General features: G+C 43.9%; 1 protein-coding gene across 2 annotated transcripts in view; it reads right to left on the bottom strand.

Annotated features, from left to right (window-relative positions):
* The window catches only part of jph2 (junctophilin 2), a 117,147-nt gene that overhangs the window by 28,959 nt on the left and 75,725 nt on the right, over positions 1-12,463 (bottom strand). For both annotated transcript variants that reach the window (XM_070896104.1, XM_070896103.1), the window contains exon 3: positions 11,096-11,214. In XM_070896104.1, the coding sequence (XP_070752205.1) occupies positions 11,096-11,214 (119 nt within the window). The remainder of the gene's footprint in view (positions 1-11,095; positions 11,215-12,463) is intronic.

The following is a 12,463-nucleotide window of genomic DNA, read 5'->3' as shown; positions in this document are numbered from 1 at the left end:
GTAAGCTGGCTCTGACTTTTCAGACAGAAAAGACAGTCTTTTCCACCTGCTGCAAAACCACAGACCATTTTGTAATTGAGAAGGAGAGAGACATTGTCTCAGAGCACTACCTCCTTAAGGTATTCAGTTTGGGTCTCCATTCATTGAGCATTAGCTCAGGACAGACAATATAGCTTTCAATCTAATTAATATAGACTGGTTATTCTCAAATATTGAATGAAAACAATCTTTATTAATAGACTAATATGAATGAATGTGGAAATTTCAACTAACTGACCTGACCACTGGGGGTTCCCACTGTCCACCAATTCAGCATTTCACAGAAGTATGTAACTGGGATGCTGTTGTGTCTAAAATCTGCTATAACAGTCCCCAAGCTGAAAAACCTCGGTAACAAAGATTTAAGCCCTTACGTGTAGTACAGAAATATTGGGCCCAAGTTTCGGGCCGCGCCTAGAATGGCGAAGCCCCGATCTGGACGCACATTTTTCGCGCCACAAAGTGCGCCTGAAAAAAACTTGCGTATTCTCCGGCTCCCTGCTGGTCCTCTTGAGCCAGGCGTGGCGCAGTACGAGGTGTAGGGGGCAGAACTAGGTCCCTGCACTGAAAACACTGCCGGGACCTCTGCACATGCGCGCTACAGTGGGCGCGCATGTGCAGTAGCTCCAGGCGCCCAAAACTGTGTGGGAGGGGTCTGAAGCACGCAGCCCCTAGCCCTGGCCGAATGGCCTCACTGGGACTGCGTGCATAAGGCTGCCTCCCACGCCCAGCTCCTGTTTCCTCCTGACCCGACTCGACACCCCCTTCCGCCCCCCTCCCCCCCCGCCCCCGGACCCGACCCGACCCCCCGGACTGGACCCGACCTGCGCTCCCACCCCCCCCACCCCCCGACCTGACCACCCTCTCCCTCCCTCCCTCCCTCCCACCACCCCCCCCGACCCGAACCGACCTCCCTCCCACCACCCCCCCGACCCGACCCCCGCCCCCCACCCCGGACCGGACCCGACCCAACCTGACCTCCCTCCCCCCCGCCCCCGACACGGACCGAACCGACCCGACCTCCCTCTGTCCCCCCCCCGACCCGAACCGAACCGACCCGCGCTCCCTCCCTCCCCCCCGAACCAACCTGACCTCCCTCCTCCCTCCTCCCCCCCCCTGACCCGACCCGTACTCCCGACTGCCGCCCCCCCCAACCCGGACCGGACCCGACCCTACCCAACCTCCCTCCGCGCTCCCGACCCCGACCCACGCTCCCCCCGACCCGACCCGCACTCCTCCCGACCCCACCCGCGCTCCCGACCCCACCCAACGCCACCTACCTGTAAATCTGATGCTGGGGACAGGCCCAGTCTGAAGTCTTGGGCCCGGCCCGTTCTCCTTCCCCCCCACTTCTCCTTTCCCTTCTCCTCCTCCCCCCTTCCCCTCCTCCTCCCCCCCTTCCCCTTCTCCTCCTCCTCTTCCCCCCTTCCCCTTCTCCTCCTCCCCCTCCCTCTTCTCCTCCTACCCCTCCCTTCCCTCCCCCCCTTCCCCTTCTCCTCCCCCTCTGCTCCACTCCCCCTGCCCCCTCCCTCCCCTCCCTCACCTCCCCCCCTCTTCCCCCTCCCCTCGCTGTCAGAAACACAGACACTGACAGAGAGTGAGAGACACACACAGACAGACAGAGAGATAGAGACACTGACAGAGACACACTGGGGGGGGCATCCCAGCACGCTGTTGGAGGGCTCCCGGTGCTGCAGTCGGTAAGTAGAAAATGTTTTATTTATTGATTTTTTTTTTAAATTATTTCTTTTTAATTTTTTTTGATTGATTTATTGGTTGATTTATTGATGTTTTTATCAATTATTATTGATGATGGCTCTTTATTTGTAAAACTAAAGTGTTTATAAACTTCCCTTTAAACCCCCCCCATTCCCTATGCCTGATTTGTAACCTACGCCTGATTTTCTAAAGTGTAGACAAGGTTTTTTCGAGCGTACAAAAATCTTCACTTACTCCATTCTAAGTTAGTTTGGAGTAAGTTTTCACTGCCAAAACTTTGAAAACAGGCGTAAGTGGCCGGACACGCCCCCTTTTGAAAAAAAAAATTCTGTTCCAAAGTGAAACTGTTCTAACTGACTAGAACTGGAGCAAACTAAATGCCGAGAATTTGAATTTCTAAGATACTCCGTTCTACACCAGTTGCTCCAAAAAATCAGGAGCAACTGAGGCCGAAACTTGGGCCCATTCTTCCAGCTCGTCAACCCAGGCCATACTTCAACACAGTTTAAATTTAAAGGAAGTTCATTGCCATTTTAGATACAGAAGGAACCTGGAAAAACATTGATGTTATTCACAGGTAACACACTGGATTTTGCTCTGGGGTAGTTCACCGCCAGGAGGGGGATTAGGACAGGACTTCACCACTGCCCCGACCCCAACCCATATTTTTGGGTTGGGAGTCATTAGTTATGCGGGGCAGGCTCCGACTGAGCAGAAAGGGTGTCTTGCTGCAGTGCCAGGCAGTGAAATACCACCATTAAAGAGGATAGAAACACCTCAAATCTGAGGCCTAAAAAAGTTTAGGGAATGGGGCCCGGGGAGATATTGGGATTTGTGTGTATAAATGGAGGTATAAAAACTTTTCCAATAGTTTGGTGGAGCAATGCTGTCCCTTTCGTTCTAGGCACTACAATTTTTATTGCTTCAAAATAATTGATTATTAACCCATCACAAAGCACTATTCATATAAGACAGATTTCAGTAAATCAGTTTATTTCTACGGTAATAAAAACAGAAAATTCTGGAAATACTCAGCAGGTCAGGCAGCATCTGTAGAGATAGAAACAGAATTAATGTTTCAGGTTGATGACCTTTCTTTCTCCACAGATGCTGCCTGAGCTGCTGAGTATTTCAAGCATTTTCTGTTTTTATTCCAGATTTCCAGCGTCCGCAGTATTTTGATTTTATTTCTAAGATTTCTGAAACTCTAATTTCAAGTTGCAACAGATAAGAAAAGAATCATCATCATTGGCAGTCCCTCGGAAACAAGGAAGACTTGCTTCCCCTCTAAAAGTGAGTTCTCAGGTGACTGTACAGTCCAATGTGAGAATTACAGTCTCTATCACAGCTGAGGCAGACAGTGGTTGAAGCAAAGGGTGGGTGGGGAGCCTGGTTTGCCGCACGCTCCTTTCGCTGTCTGCATTTGATTTCAGCATGCTCTTGGGGATGAGACTTAAGGTGCTCAGCGCCCTCCCGGATGCTCTTGCTCTATTTTGGCGGTTTCCGTCTCATTTTCCAATCTCACTTGGAAGTTTTGGGGCCCAGATGTTTCCTCACTGAGTCACTTCAGCTGGGTGGGACTATATTTGGCTGGTTCCATTCTTATCTGTCTATCATAGCCAGAGAATCACCTGCAATGGCTTCTCTTCCCACTCCCGCACCATTACCACTGGTGTTCCCCAAGGATCTATCCTTGACCCCGTCCTATTTCTCATCTACAGGCTGCCCCTTGGCAACATCATCCGAAAACACATCAGGTTCCACATATACGCTGATGACATCTAGTTCTACCTCACCACCGCCTCTAAATTGTCGCACTACTTGTCCACCATCCAGTACTAGATGAGTACAATATTTAGTTGGAGAAATTTCCTCCAACTAAATATTGGGAAGACCAAAGCTACAAATAAAAATAAATGACTATGATCTGATAGCCATTACAGAGACGTGGTTGTAAGGTTACCAAGGCTGTGAACTGAATATTCAGGGGTACTTGATATTTCGGAAGGATAGGCAGAAAGGAAAAGGAGGTGGGGTAGCTTTGTTAATAAAAGATGAGATCAGTACAGTACTGAGAAATGATCTTGGCTCGGAAGCTCAAGATGTAGAATCAGTTTGGGTGGAGATAAGAAATAGCAAGGTTAATAAGTCACTGGTGGGTGTAGTGTATAGGCTTCCTAACAGTAGCTACACTGTAGGACAGAGTATAAACCAAGAAATGATGGAAGCTTGTAAGAGAGGTACTGCAATAATCTTCATATAAATTGGGCAAATCAAATTGGCAAAGGTAGCCTTGAAGACGAGTTCATAGAGTAGATTTGGGACTGTTTATTAGAACAATACATTGTGGAACCAACCAGGGAACAGGCTATTTTAGATCTGGTAATGTGTAATGAGACAGGATTAATTAATGATCTCATAGTAAAGGATCCTCTAGGGAAGAGTGATCATAACATGATAGAATTTCACATTCAGTTTGAGGGTGAGAAACTTAGGCCTGAAACTCGTGTCTTAAACCTAAATAAAGGCAATTACAAAGGTATGAAAACAGAGTTGGCTAAAGTGGACAGGAGAAATAGATTAAAAGGTAAGAAGGTAGATAAGCAGTGGCAGACATTTAGGAGATATTTCATAATTCTCAAAGATATATTCCATTGAGAATGAAAGGCTCCTTGAGAAGGATGAACCATCCGTCGCTAACTAAGTTAGTTAAGGATGGTATCAAATTGAAAGAAAAGGCATACAATGTTGTGAAGATTAGTGGTAGGTCAGAAGATTGGGAACATTTTAGAAACCAGCAATGGATGACTAAAAAGATAATTAAAGGGGAGAAAATAGATTATGAGAGTAAACTAGCATGAAATATAAAACAGACAGCAAGAGCTTCTATAAGTATATAAAAAGGAAGAGAGTAGCTAAAGTGAATGTTGGTCCTTCAGTGGATGAGACTGGGGAATTAACAATTGGAAACAATGAAATGGCAGAGACTTTGAACAAATATTTTATAATGTCTTTAAAAGTAGAATAGTAGAAAATCAGGGGGCAAAAGGGAGGAAAGAAATTAAAACAATTATTATTACTAGAGAAAAAGAACTAGGCAAACTAAAGGGACTAAAGGCTGACAGGTTCCCTGGACCTGATGGCATGCATCCTAGGATCTTAAAAGAAGTGGCTGCAGAGATAGTGGATGCAATGGTTGTAATATTTCAAAATTACAAAAGGGAGACAGAAAGCAATAAACTATAGGCCGGTTAGCTTAACATCTGTCATTGGGAAAATGCTGGAATCCATTATTAAGGAAGTAGTAGCAGGACATTTAGAAACTCATAATCCAATCAAGCAGATTCAAAATGGTTTTGTGAAAGGGAAATCGTGTTTAACAAATGTATTAGTTCTTTGAGGATGTAACGAGCAGATTGGATAAAGTGGAACCAGTAGATGTAGTGTATTTGGATTTCCAAAAGGCATTAGATAAGGTGCCATATAGAAGGTTACTACACAAGATAAAAGCTCATGGTGTTGGGGGTAATATATTAGCATGGATAGAGGATTGGCTAACTAACATAAAACAGAGAGTCGGGATAAATGGGTCATTTTCAGGTTGGCAAACTGTAACTAGTGGGGTGCCACAGGGATCGATGCTGGGGCCTCAACTATTTACAATCTATATTAGTGACTTGGATGAAGGGACCGAGTGTATTGTAGCCAATTTGCTGATGATACAAAGATAGGTGGGAAAGCAAGTTGTGAGGAGGACACACAGAGTCTTCAAAGGAATATAGATAAGTTAAATGAGTGGGAAAACATTTGGCAGATGGAGTATAATGTGGGAAAATGTGAGGTTATCCACTTTGGTAGGAAGAATAAAAAAGCAAAATATTATTTAAATGGAGAGAGATTATTTAAATGGAGACTACAGAATGCTGCGTACAGAGGGATCTGGGTCCCCTCGTACATGCAACACAAAAGTTAAAATGCAGGTACAGCAAATAATTAGGAAGGCAAATGGAATTTTGACCTTTATTGTAAAGAGGATGGAGTATAAAAGTAGGGAAGTCTTGCTCCAACTGTACAGGGCGTTGGTGAGACCATACCTAGAGTACTGCTTATAGTTAACGTCTCCTTATTTAAGGAGGGATATATTTGCATTGGAGGCATTTCAGTGAAGGTTCACTAGGTTGATTCATGGGATGAAGGGGTTGTTTTATGAAGAAAGGTTGAGCAGGTTGGGCCTGTACTCATTGGAGTTTAGAAGAATGAGAGGTGATATTGAAACATGCAAGATTCTGAGGGGGCTTGACAGGGTAGATGCTGAGAGGATGTTTCCCCTTGTGGGGGAATCTAGAACTAGGGGGCATAGATTCAGAATAAGGGGTCACCCATTTAAGATGGAGATGAGGAGGAATTTCTTCTCTTAGATAGTAGTGAATCTTTGGAATTCCCTACCCCAGAGACCTGTGGAGGTTGAGTCATTGAATATATTCAAGGCTGAGGTAGAGAGATTCTTGAACCCTATAAGGGAGCCAAGGGTTATGGTGAACAGGCAGAAAAGTGGAGTTGAAGCCAAGATCAGATCAGCCATGATCTTATTGAAAGGCGGAGCAGGCTCGAGGGGCCTTATGGCCTACTCCTACTACTATTTCTTATGTTGTTATGTTCGGTTCTCACCACAAACTCCGTTCCCTAGCCACTGACTCCAACCCTCTCCCTGGCAATTTTCTGTGGCTGAACCAAACTGTTTGAAACCTATTTGACCCCAGATGAGCATCTGACCACATAAAAGTGCCATCACTAAGACTGCCTAGTTCCACCTCCATAACATCGCCGACTCCACCCCTGCCTCAGCTCATCTGCTGCTGAAACCCTCATCCATGCCTCTAAACCTATTCCAGCGTACGCCAAGCCGGCCTCCAGTCTTCCACAATCCAGGAATATAAGCTCATGCAAAACTCTACTGCCCGTACCCTAACTCATACAAATCACTTATATTATCTCCCGGTTAAGCAACGCCTCGATTTTAAAATTTGCATCCTTGTTTTGAAAACCCTCCATGGCCTTGCCCCTCCCTATCTAAATGCAAGTTGTTGTGTACTTTTTAAGGGCTGACTTGGAAGCAGGTCACGTTCTTGACTTCTTGATCTAAAAATATTATGTGCCACAGGAAGGGAAGGGGGAGCAACCACATGGAAGGAGACCAATATATTTTACGATGGAGTTAAAAGATAAAAGTTTTAAAATTCAGTTTAACAATCTTTTGGACAACCTTTATATAATCTGCACATAAGATTGAAAGCTAGCGACGTGAAGGATTCTCTTAAATAAGACTTGGATATTCGTGATTGTTTATATTGGCTGAACACAGAACAAATTAATCAAGATCCAGTTTTCCAGTCAACGTTCCCTGTTAAACCGACTGAAGCTCAATACTGACACCGAGTAAGAAGACAGTTCCATTTCAGATGGCTGCATGCCTGGGATTCACATGCATGCCAGTCATAAATAAACCATGTGGCCAATGTTAAAACTATCCAGTCTGGATTAAATAAACTACTACTATTACACCAGCTGTCGGCTTGCTGAGAATGGAATAAGACTGCCATTTACTGTCTATTTTAATTACCATTTACATCCCAATCTTACAATGTATTAAAATGGATTGAAGAATTTATATTTAATTTATGCTTGCCATTTAGGGGGAAAATTTGGCTGCTTTGCATCTCCCGTTAACGGCGTGCTAAGGGGTTACCGACCGGGCGCGGAGCATTCAGTGACACCTGCGGAACTTCCCTGCCACTTTAGCGCTGGTGCTAACACTTACCGCCTCGGTGTCCAGCACCCCGTAGATCGTGACGTCATCAAGTGTGTAGTGCACTGTTACCACCCCGGATTTGAAATTGCCTCCTGCCCCCTGCTGTATCGCCGGGCGTCAACAATGGCAGGAAGAGAAGGCATTGTCACCTCGGCTGGCTGCTTGGGGAGCGATAATTAAAGGCAGTGGTGTTCAGGTAGGCCAAACTTTATTCTTCACACCAGTCTGATGCCTGCTGACAGTTTTTAACGTCTCATCGCTGCGTGATGTCCAAGCCCCCCACTCGGAGTGATTGGGGCTGTAATGGCAGTCGCGCAGGTCGCCTGGCCACACAGAACTGATCAGTAAAATGTTGTAAATTATCATTCACCCTTCCCTTTAAATGAGGGAAGCAGCCTCTGGTGCCGGTAGCACTGCACTGCAAATCTTCAGCGCTCTGCCGCTACTGTCCCGCTCACGCACTTTAGCGCCCCAAGAGAAATAGTTAGCGCATCACTTCTCTCTTGGAGCGCTAAAGCTGAATTTTCCGGGGATCAAAAAATGATTATCGGCTGCCAATACTTTTCGGAGATTTCATAAGTTATTGTCCCAAATGGAGCGCAACGGAATTTCTAGCCCTTAGTTTATTAAAAAATAATTTAGCCTCTTATTATGCTTATCTGTTTTTTATTAAAAATGGTACATAGTGGCAATATTCCAAAAGTATTGCACCTGCAAATAAAGCTGTGAACATAATGTTATGAGACATAGCGGGAGAAATTGGCCTACTTTGCGTCTCTCGTTAGCACTTTCAGAGGGCGATAACGGGGCGCTAACGGCTTACCGATTGAGCACGGCCAAATTACCAATGCCGGCAAGCTTCCATTGCGGGTTAGCACTGGCGCTAAAACTTACCGCCTCGATCTGCCGTGCCCCAGAGATCGGGATGTTATCCGGTGCGCAGTACCCGGTTATCGCCCCGGATGTAAAATTCGCTTCCGTCCCCTGCAGCATCGCCGGTGTTACCAACGGCAGCTGCAGGAGACCTTGTGACCTTGGCCGGCTGCTTGGGGAGCAGTAATTAAAGGCAGTGGTGGTCAAGTAGGCCAAATGTTATTTATGTCCCCAATGTGCTTTGTTTTGATTTTTTTCCAGGCCGCGATTGATCAGCACTGCACTCCGAGTGCTTGGGGTTGCTCTACGCAGATCACAGGTGCAGTTGCTGACCATTCCCAGCCTTAGCCCCCAATGACCTCAGCATTGGCTCGTCCCTTTAAGGAAAGGAGGGAGCGTTCCAAGAGAAGTGGTAGCGCTGAGCCAGAAGTTTGCGTCGGATTCAATTGTGTAGCGCTCGGCGATACTTTTGCGCTCCTGCTAAAGTTATCACCCTATACAGGGTGCTACACAATTTCTAGCCCATAATGTTAGGTGCTAGAGCTACTTAAAACATTTTTAAAAATCCAAAAGTTTAATCTAAAGAAACACAATCTAAAAAAGCAAATAGCACATTTGGAAAATCAACAAAATGATTGAACTGGAAAGGAAATGAAAAACAGTAACAACTTGCATTTATATAGCCTAAACGTAGTAAAACGTCCCAACATTTGAATGAAATGCAAGGAAGCTGTGCACATCCTGGCCGGACTTGGCATTGCAAAGGACAGCCTTGGCTATCTCTAGCAAAACCAAGAAAAAAATCAATGCTCCTTATTCAGAAAAGGCTGCTGAGAATCAAACTAAAGCGAACTACAAAGCAGTAAAAGTGCTCATCACTGCAGAAATAAATTCAAGAGTGGGGGCCGGGGGGGGGGGGGATAATTCCCACCAATTGATAACAACACAAACATAGCACAGTTCAGGAATTGAACCAAACATAGGATTGATAAAATACGAATGACCTCCCTAGAACGGAGGCAAAAAATTGGGTACCCTTCTCTCTTCCCCCCCTCCTTCTTCCCGTCCTCCTTCCTGACCCAATCCCAGTCCCTCTCCATTCCCACCCTCTCTCTTTCCTCCTATCCATTTCTCTCCCCTTCCCTCCCTCCCCCTCTCACCTCTGCACCCTCCCAATCTCTCCTCTCCTCTCCTCTCGGAAGGCGATGAGAACTTCTCACAACTATTCTCCTCTTGCATCATGACATTACTCAAAGAGTCAGATATAGTACCAGTTGCACCTTTATTAATCCCAACTGAAAGTATGCCTACATGAAGCAGGTCTACTTATTTTACCAATGTGGCAGTGAAGGCCTGATGCAGGTTTCCCAGCAGCATTCAATTGCAGAGTGATCGACTGCCATTTGGAAAACGGCAAAAGTGCATTTTAAATATATTATCTACAGTTACAAGGGCTCACACCCTGATGAACAGAAAGGTGTTATTTTGATTTTCTTACCCCATAGGACAGGCATCCACGCAACGCCATAAATGATGTAGGCATCCACCCCTTTTACGTTAATGACCCCATCCCCGGGATCTGGGACAGCGTCACTTTCACGTCAAACTACACCTGGAAGCCCTGTCTTGCCACACTTTCAGCAGGAGAGCAGGGCTTGAAGAATTTCAGCCCCTTTCTTTCCATTAAGCTGTTACTATTAAACCTTAATTCTCTGTTTGTCAGTGTACAACACAAAGACAGAATTTGTGTTCAAACCATAACTTATATTTGATCACGAACAGAAAATTATGTATTTTCTGGCTATTTCTTTCTGATGGTCATAATCCTCTTAAGAAAATTTATGGACACGGGAAATGCTGGTGTGGTTTGTTAGGCTATGTTGCAAAAATATGCCATCAATTTTTGTGTTATTTAAAATTCATTAATAAATTCTTATTAAAAAAACTAATATAAAGCTCCATGTTTGCTTCATACGGACGTGCTGCTCAGGCTAATACTATAGATTTATAGAGGTTTTTACTTCTTAGAAGAACCCCCATGATCGTCCGACCCCCCCCCCTCTACACCACCCCCCCCCCCACGATGTCAGACTTGTGCCTACCCAGCCAACAACAGCCAGCCCATGAATTTGTGGCTGTTGGGTGGGAAACCTGTTGAAAAATTATAAAGACCTCCTGTGGTTAATTTCTGCAGCACGACCAGGAATCCTATACTTATGGGTTTCCTGTCCAATCCCCACCCCACTGCCACTGTATAGCAGCTCTGAGTAAATATTTGGCCTATGACTCTGTGAAGGCCCATTTGTAAAATATTGTCCGGAGGTAGGTAATTTTTATTCTAATCTAAGAGTAAGTATGCTTTTTAATTCTGAACAGGATTTGAAACAAGCCTGGATTTCCTCATAATGTAATCCGTGTTTCACTGTGAGAAACCAGCTTGTTGAAAGAATCAACTATTATATAAATATTGCGCAACCTATGTATAGGAATACAAGAAGCCATGCAATGAGAATGGGCCATTGGGCTCTTGCAGATTTACTTGATATTTGAGTTTATTTAACTGTTCCCTGTTTTCCTATGGAAGAATCTGTTTTTATTTTCAGTAATTTTTATAGCTGCACGATATCTTACATCATTTTAAAACTGTAGAAATACCTGGCTGGTAAAAAGTTGGAGACAGTTCTCTGGCGATTGCCCTTGCAATACTGGACTCATTGCTTGCAGCCTGCGAAGCTTGATCTGCTGCTTCGGCCTTGGTTTTTGCATGTGAAGACCTGAAGGGAAATGTTAAAGGTGTTTAGAAACTGAGATTTAAAGCACAAAACGTAATTTAAAACAATATAAAGTTTCATTCTTAACTAAATCAATACCATTTTCAATATAATTTTAACAGGATGCCAACTCGACTGAAGGTCTTAAGGATTTATAGAAGTTGCTAAGTGCACTTTGTTAGCCCCAAGGAATTGAGGCGGAAACAAATGTCGCGCAGTTCACAGCACAGTCCATTGGGAAACCACTGTAAAACCGCTTTTGATTTTGTAATAGAAATATTGTATGACCCCAAAACATGTTAAAAATTACTGCTAGCAGCTACCTTTCAGTGGGTCATCATGGAGAAGTAGTCTGATCTACATCAACTAGCCTGATATTTAATAATGTTTAATGTACATAGCAAAGCTTTCAAAGTTTTCCCCCATTAAACTGTTTTTTAAAATCACTTTTTAATGTATACAAATATATCACACTTCAAGGTCACTAAAGCTTTAATTATTTTGTATTCCTCTTGGTACAGTTACTTTCATGAACAGAAGCTTGTCTTGTTTTCTTTCACGTAGTTTTATCTTTACAAGCTTTTCAATAGCTTGTGATATTAAAATTTTTTGCATTCTGTAGCTTTAGCTGTAGAGTTGATGAGCATTGGATTTCCGTTCAATCAGTTTGGTTCACGAATCCAAGTGTGGAGGCTTTCCCGAGTCTATGTGCGGGATATTAGATGGAATATTTTAAAAATCAATGCAGTGGATATTTGGTAAAAAATTAAACATGCTATGCTTCAATTAATTGTAACTTGGTTTTTTGACTTTGGATATTACAAACTTTCATAGGTACTACTAATATAATGCTGACTTTGCTTTTTTTTTTTAAACTGGTTACATCTGACGGTCTTTGACCAGATATTCTACAAAATGAATGGTGATGACAGAAACAGCCCTTATGCTCCAAGTTAATCCCACATCAGCACCTGTCATCATACAAGTACTTACACACATCTAGGCTCCAGGTCATATATAAGGAATTAAAATTATTTTCAGGACATACTGAAAGTTTCAACTTTATTGATACACTAATCCAGTGGATAATTCTGAAATTATTTCACTAAATTTTCACACAAATCATCAAGGTAGAGAAAATGCATATTATTGACCTGAGTCACCGTGTTATAATATGCCTACCCACTGGATGGGTATCCCAAGTCTACCTACTTATATTTATTATTATTATGGGTACAATAAATAGAAATAT

The sequence above is a fragment of the Pristiophorus japonicus genome, chromosome 12 (assembly GCF_044704955.1).
Source record: "Pristiophorus japonicus isolate sPriJap1 chromosome 12, sPriJap1.hap1, whole genome shotgun sequence".
Lineage (NCBI taxonomy): Eukaryota > Metazoa > Chordata > Chondrichthyes > Pristiophoridae > Pristiophorus > Pristiophorus japonicus.
Note: the sequence above shows the minus strand (reverse complement) of the source record. Positions and strands in the feature narration are given on the sequence as shown.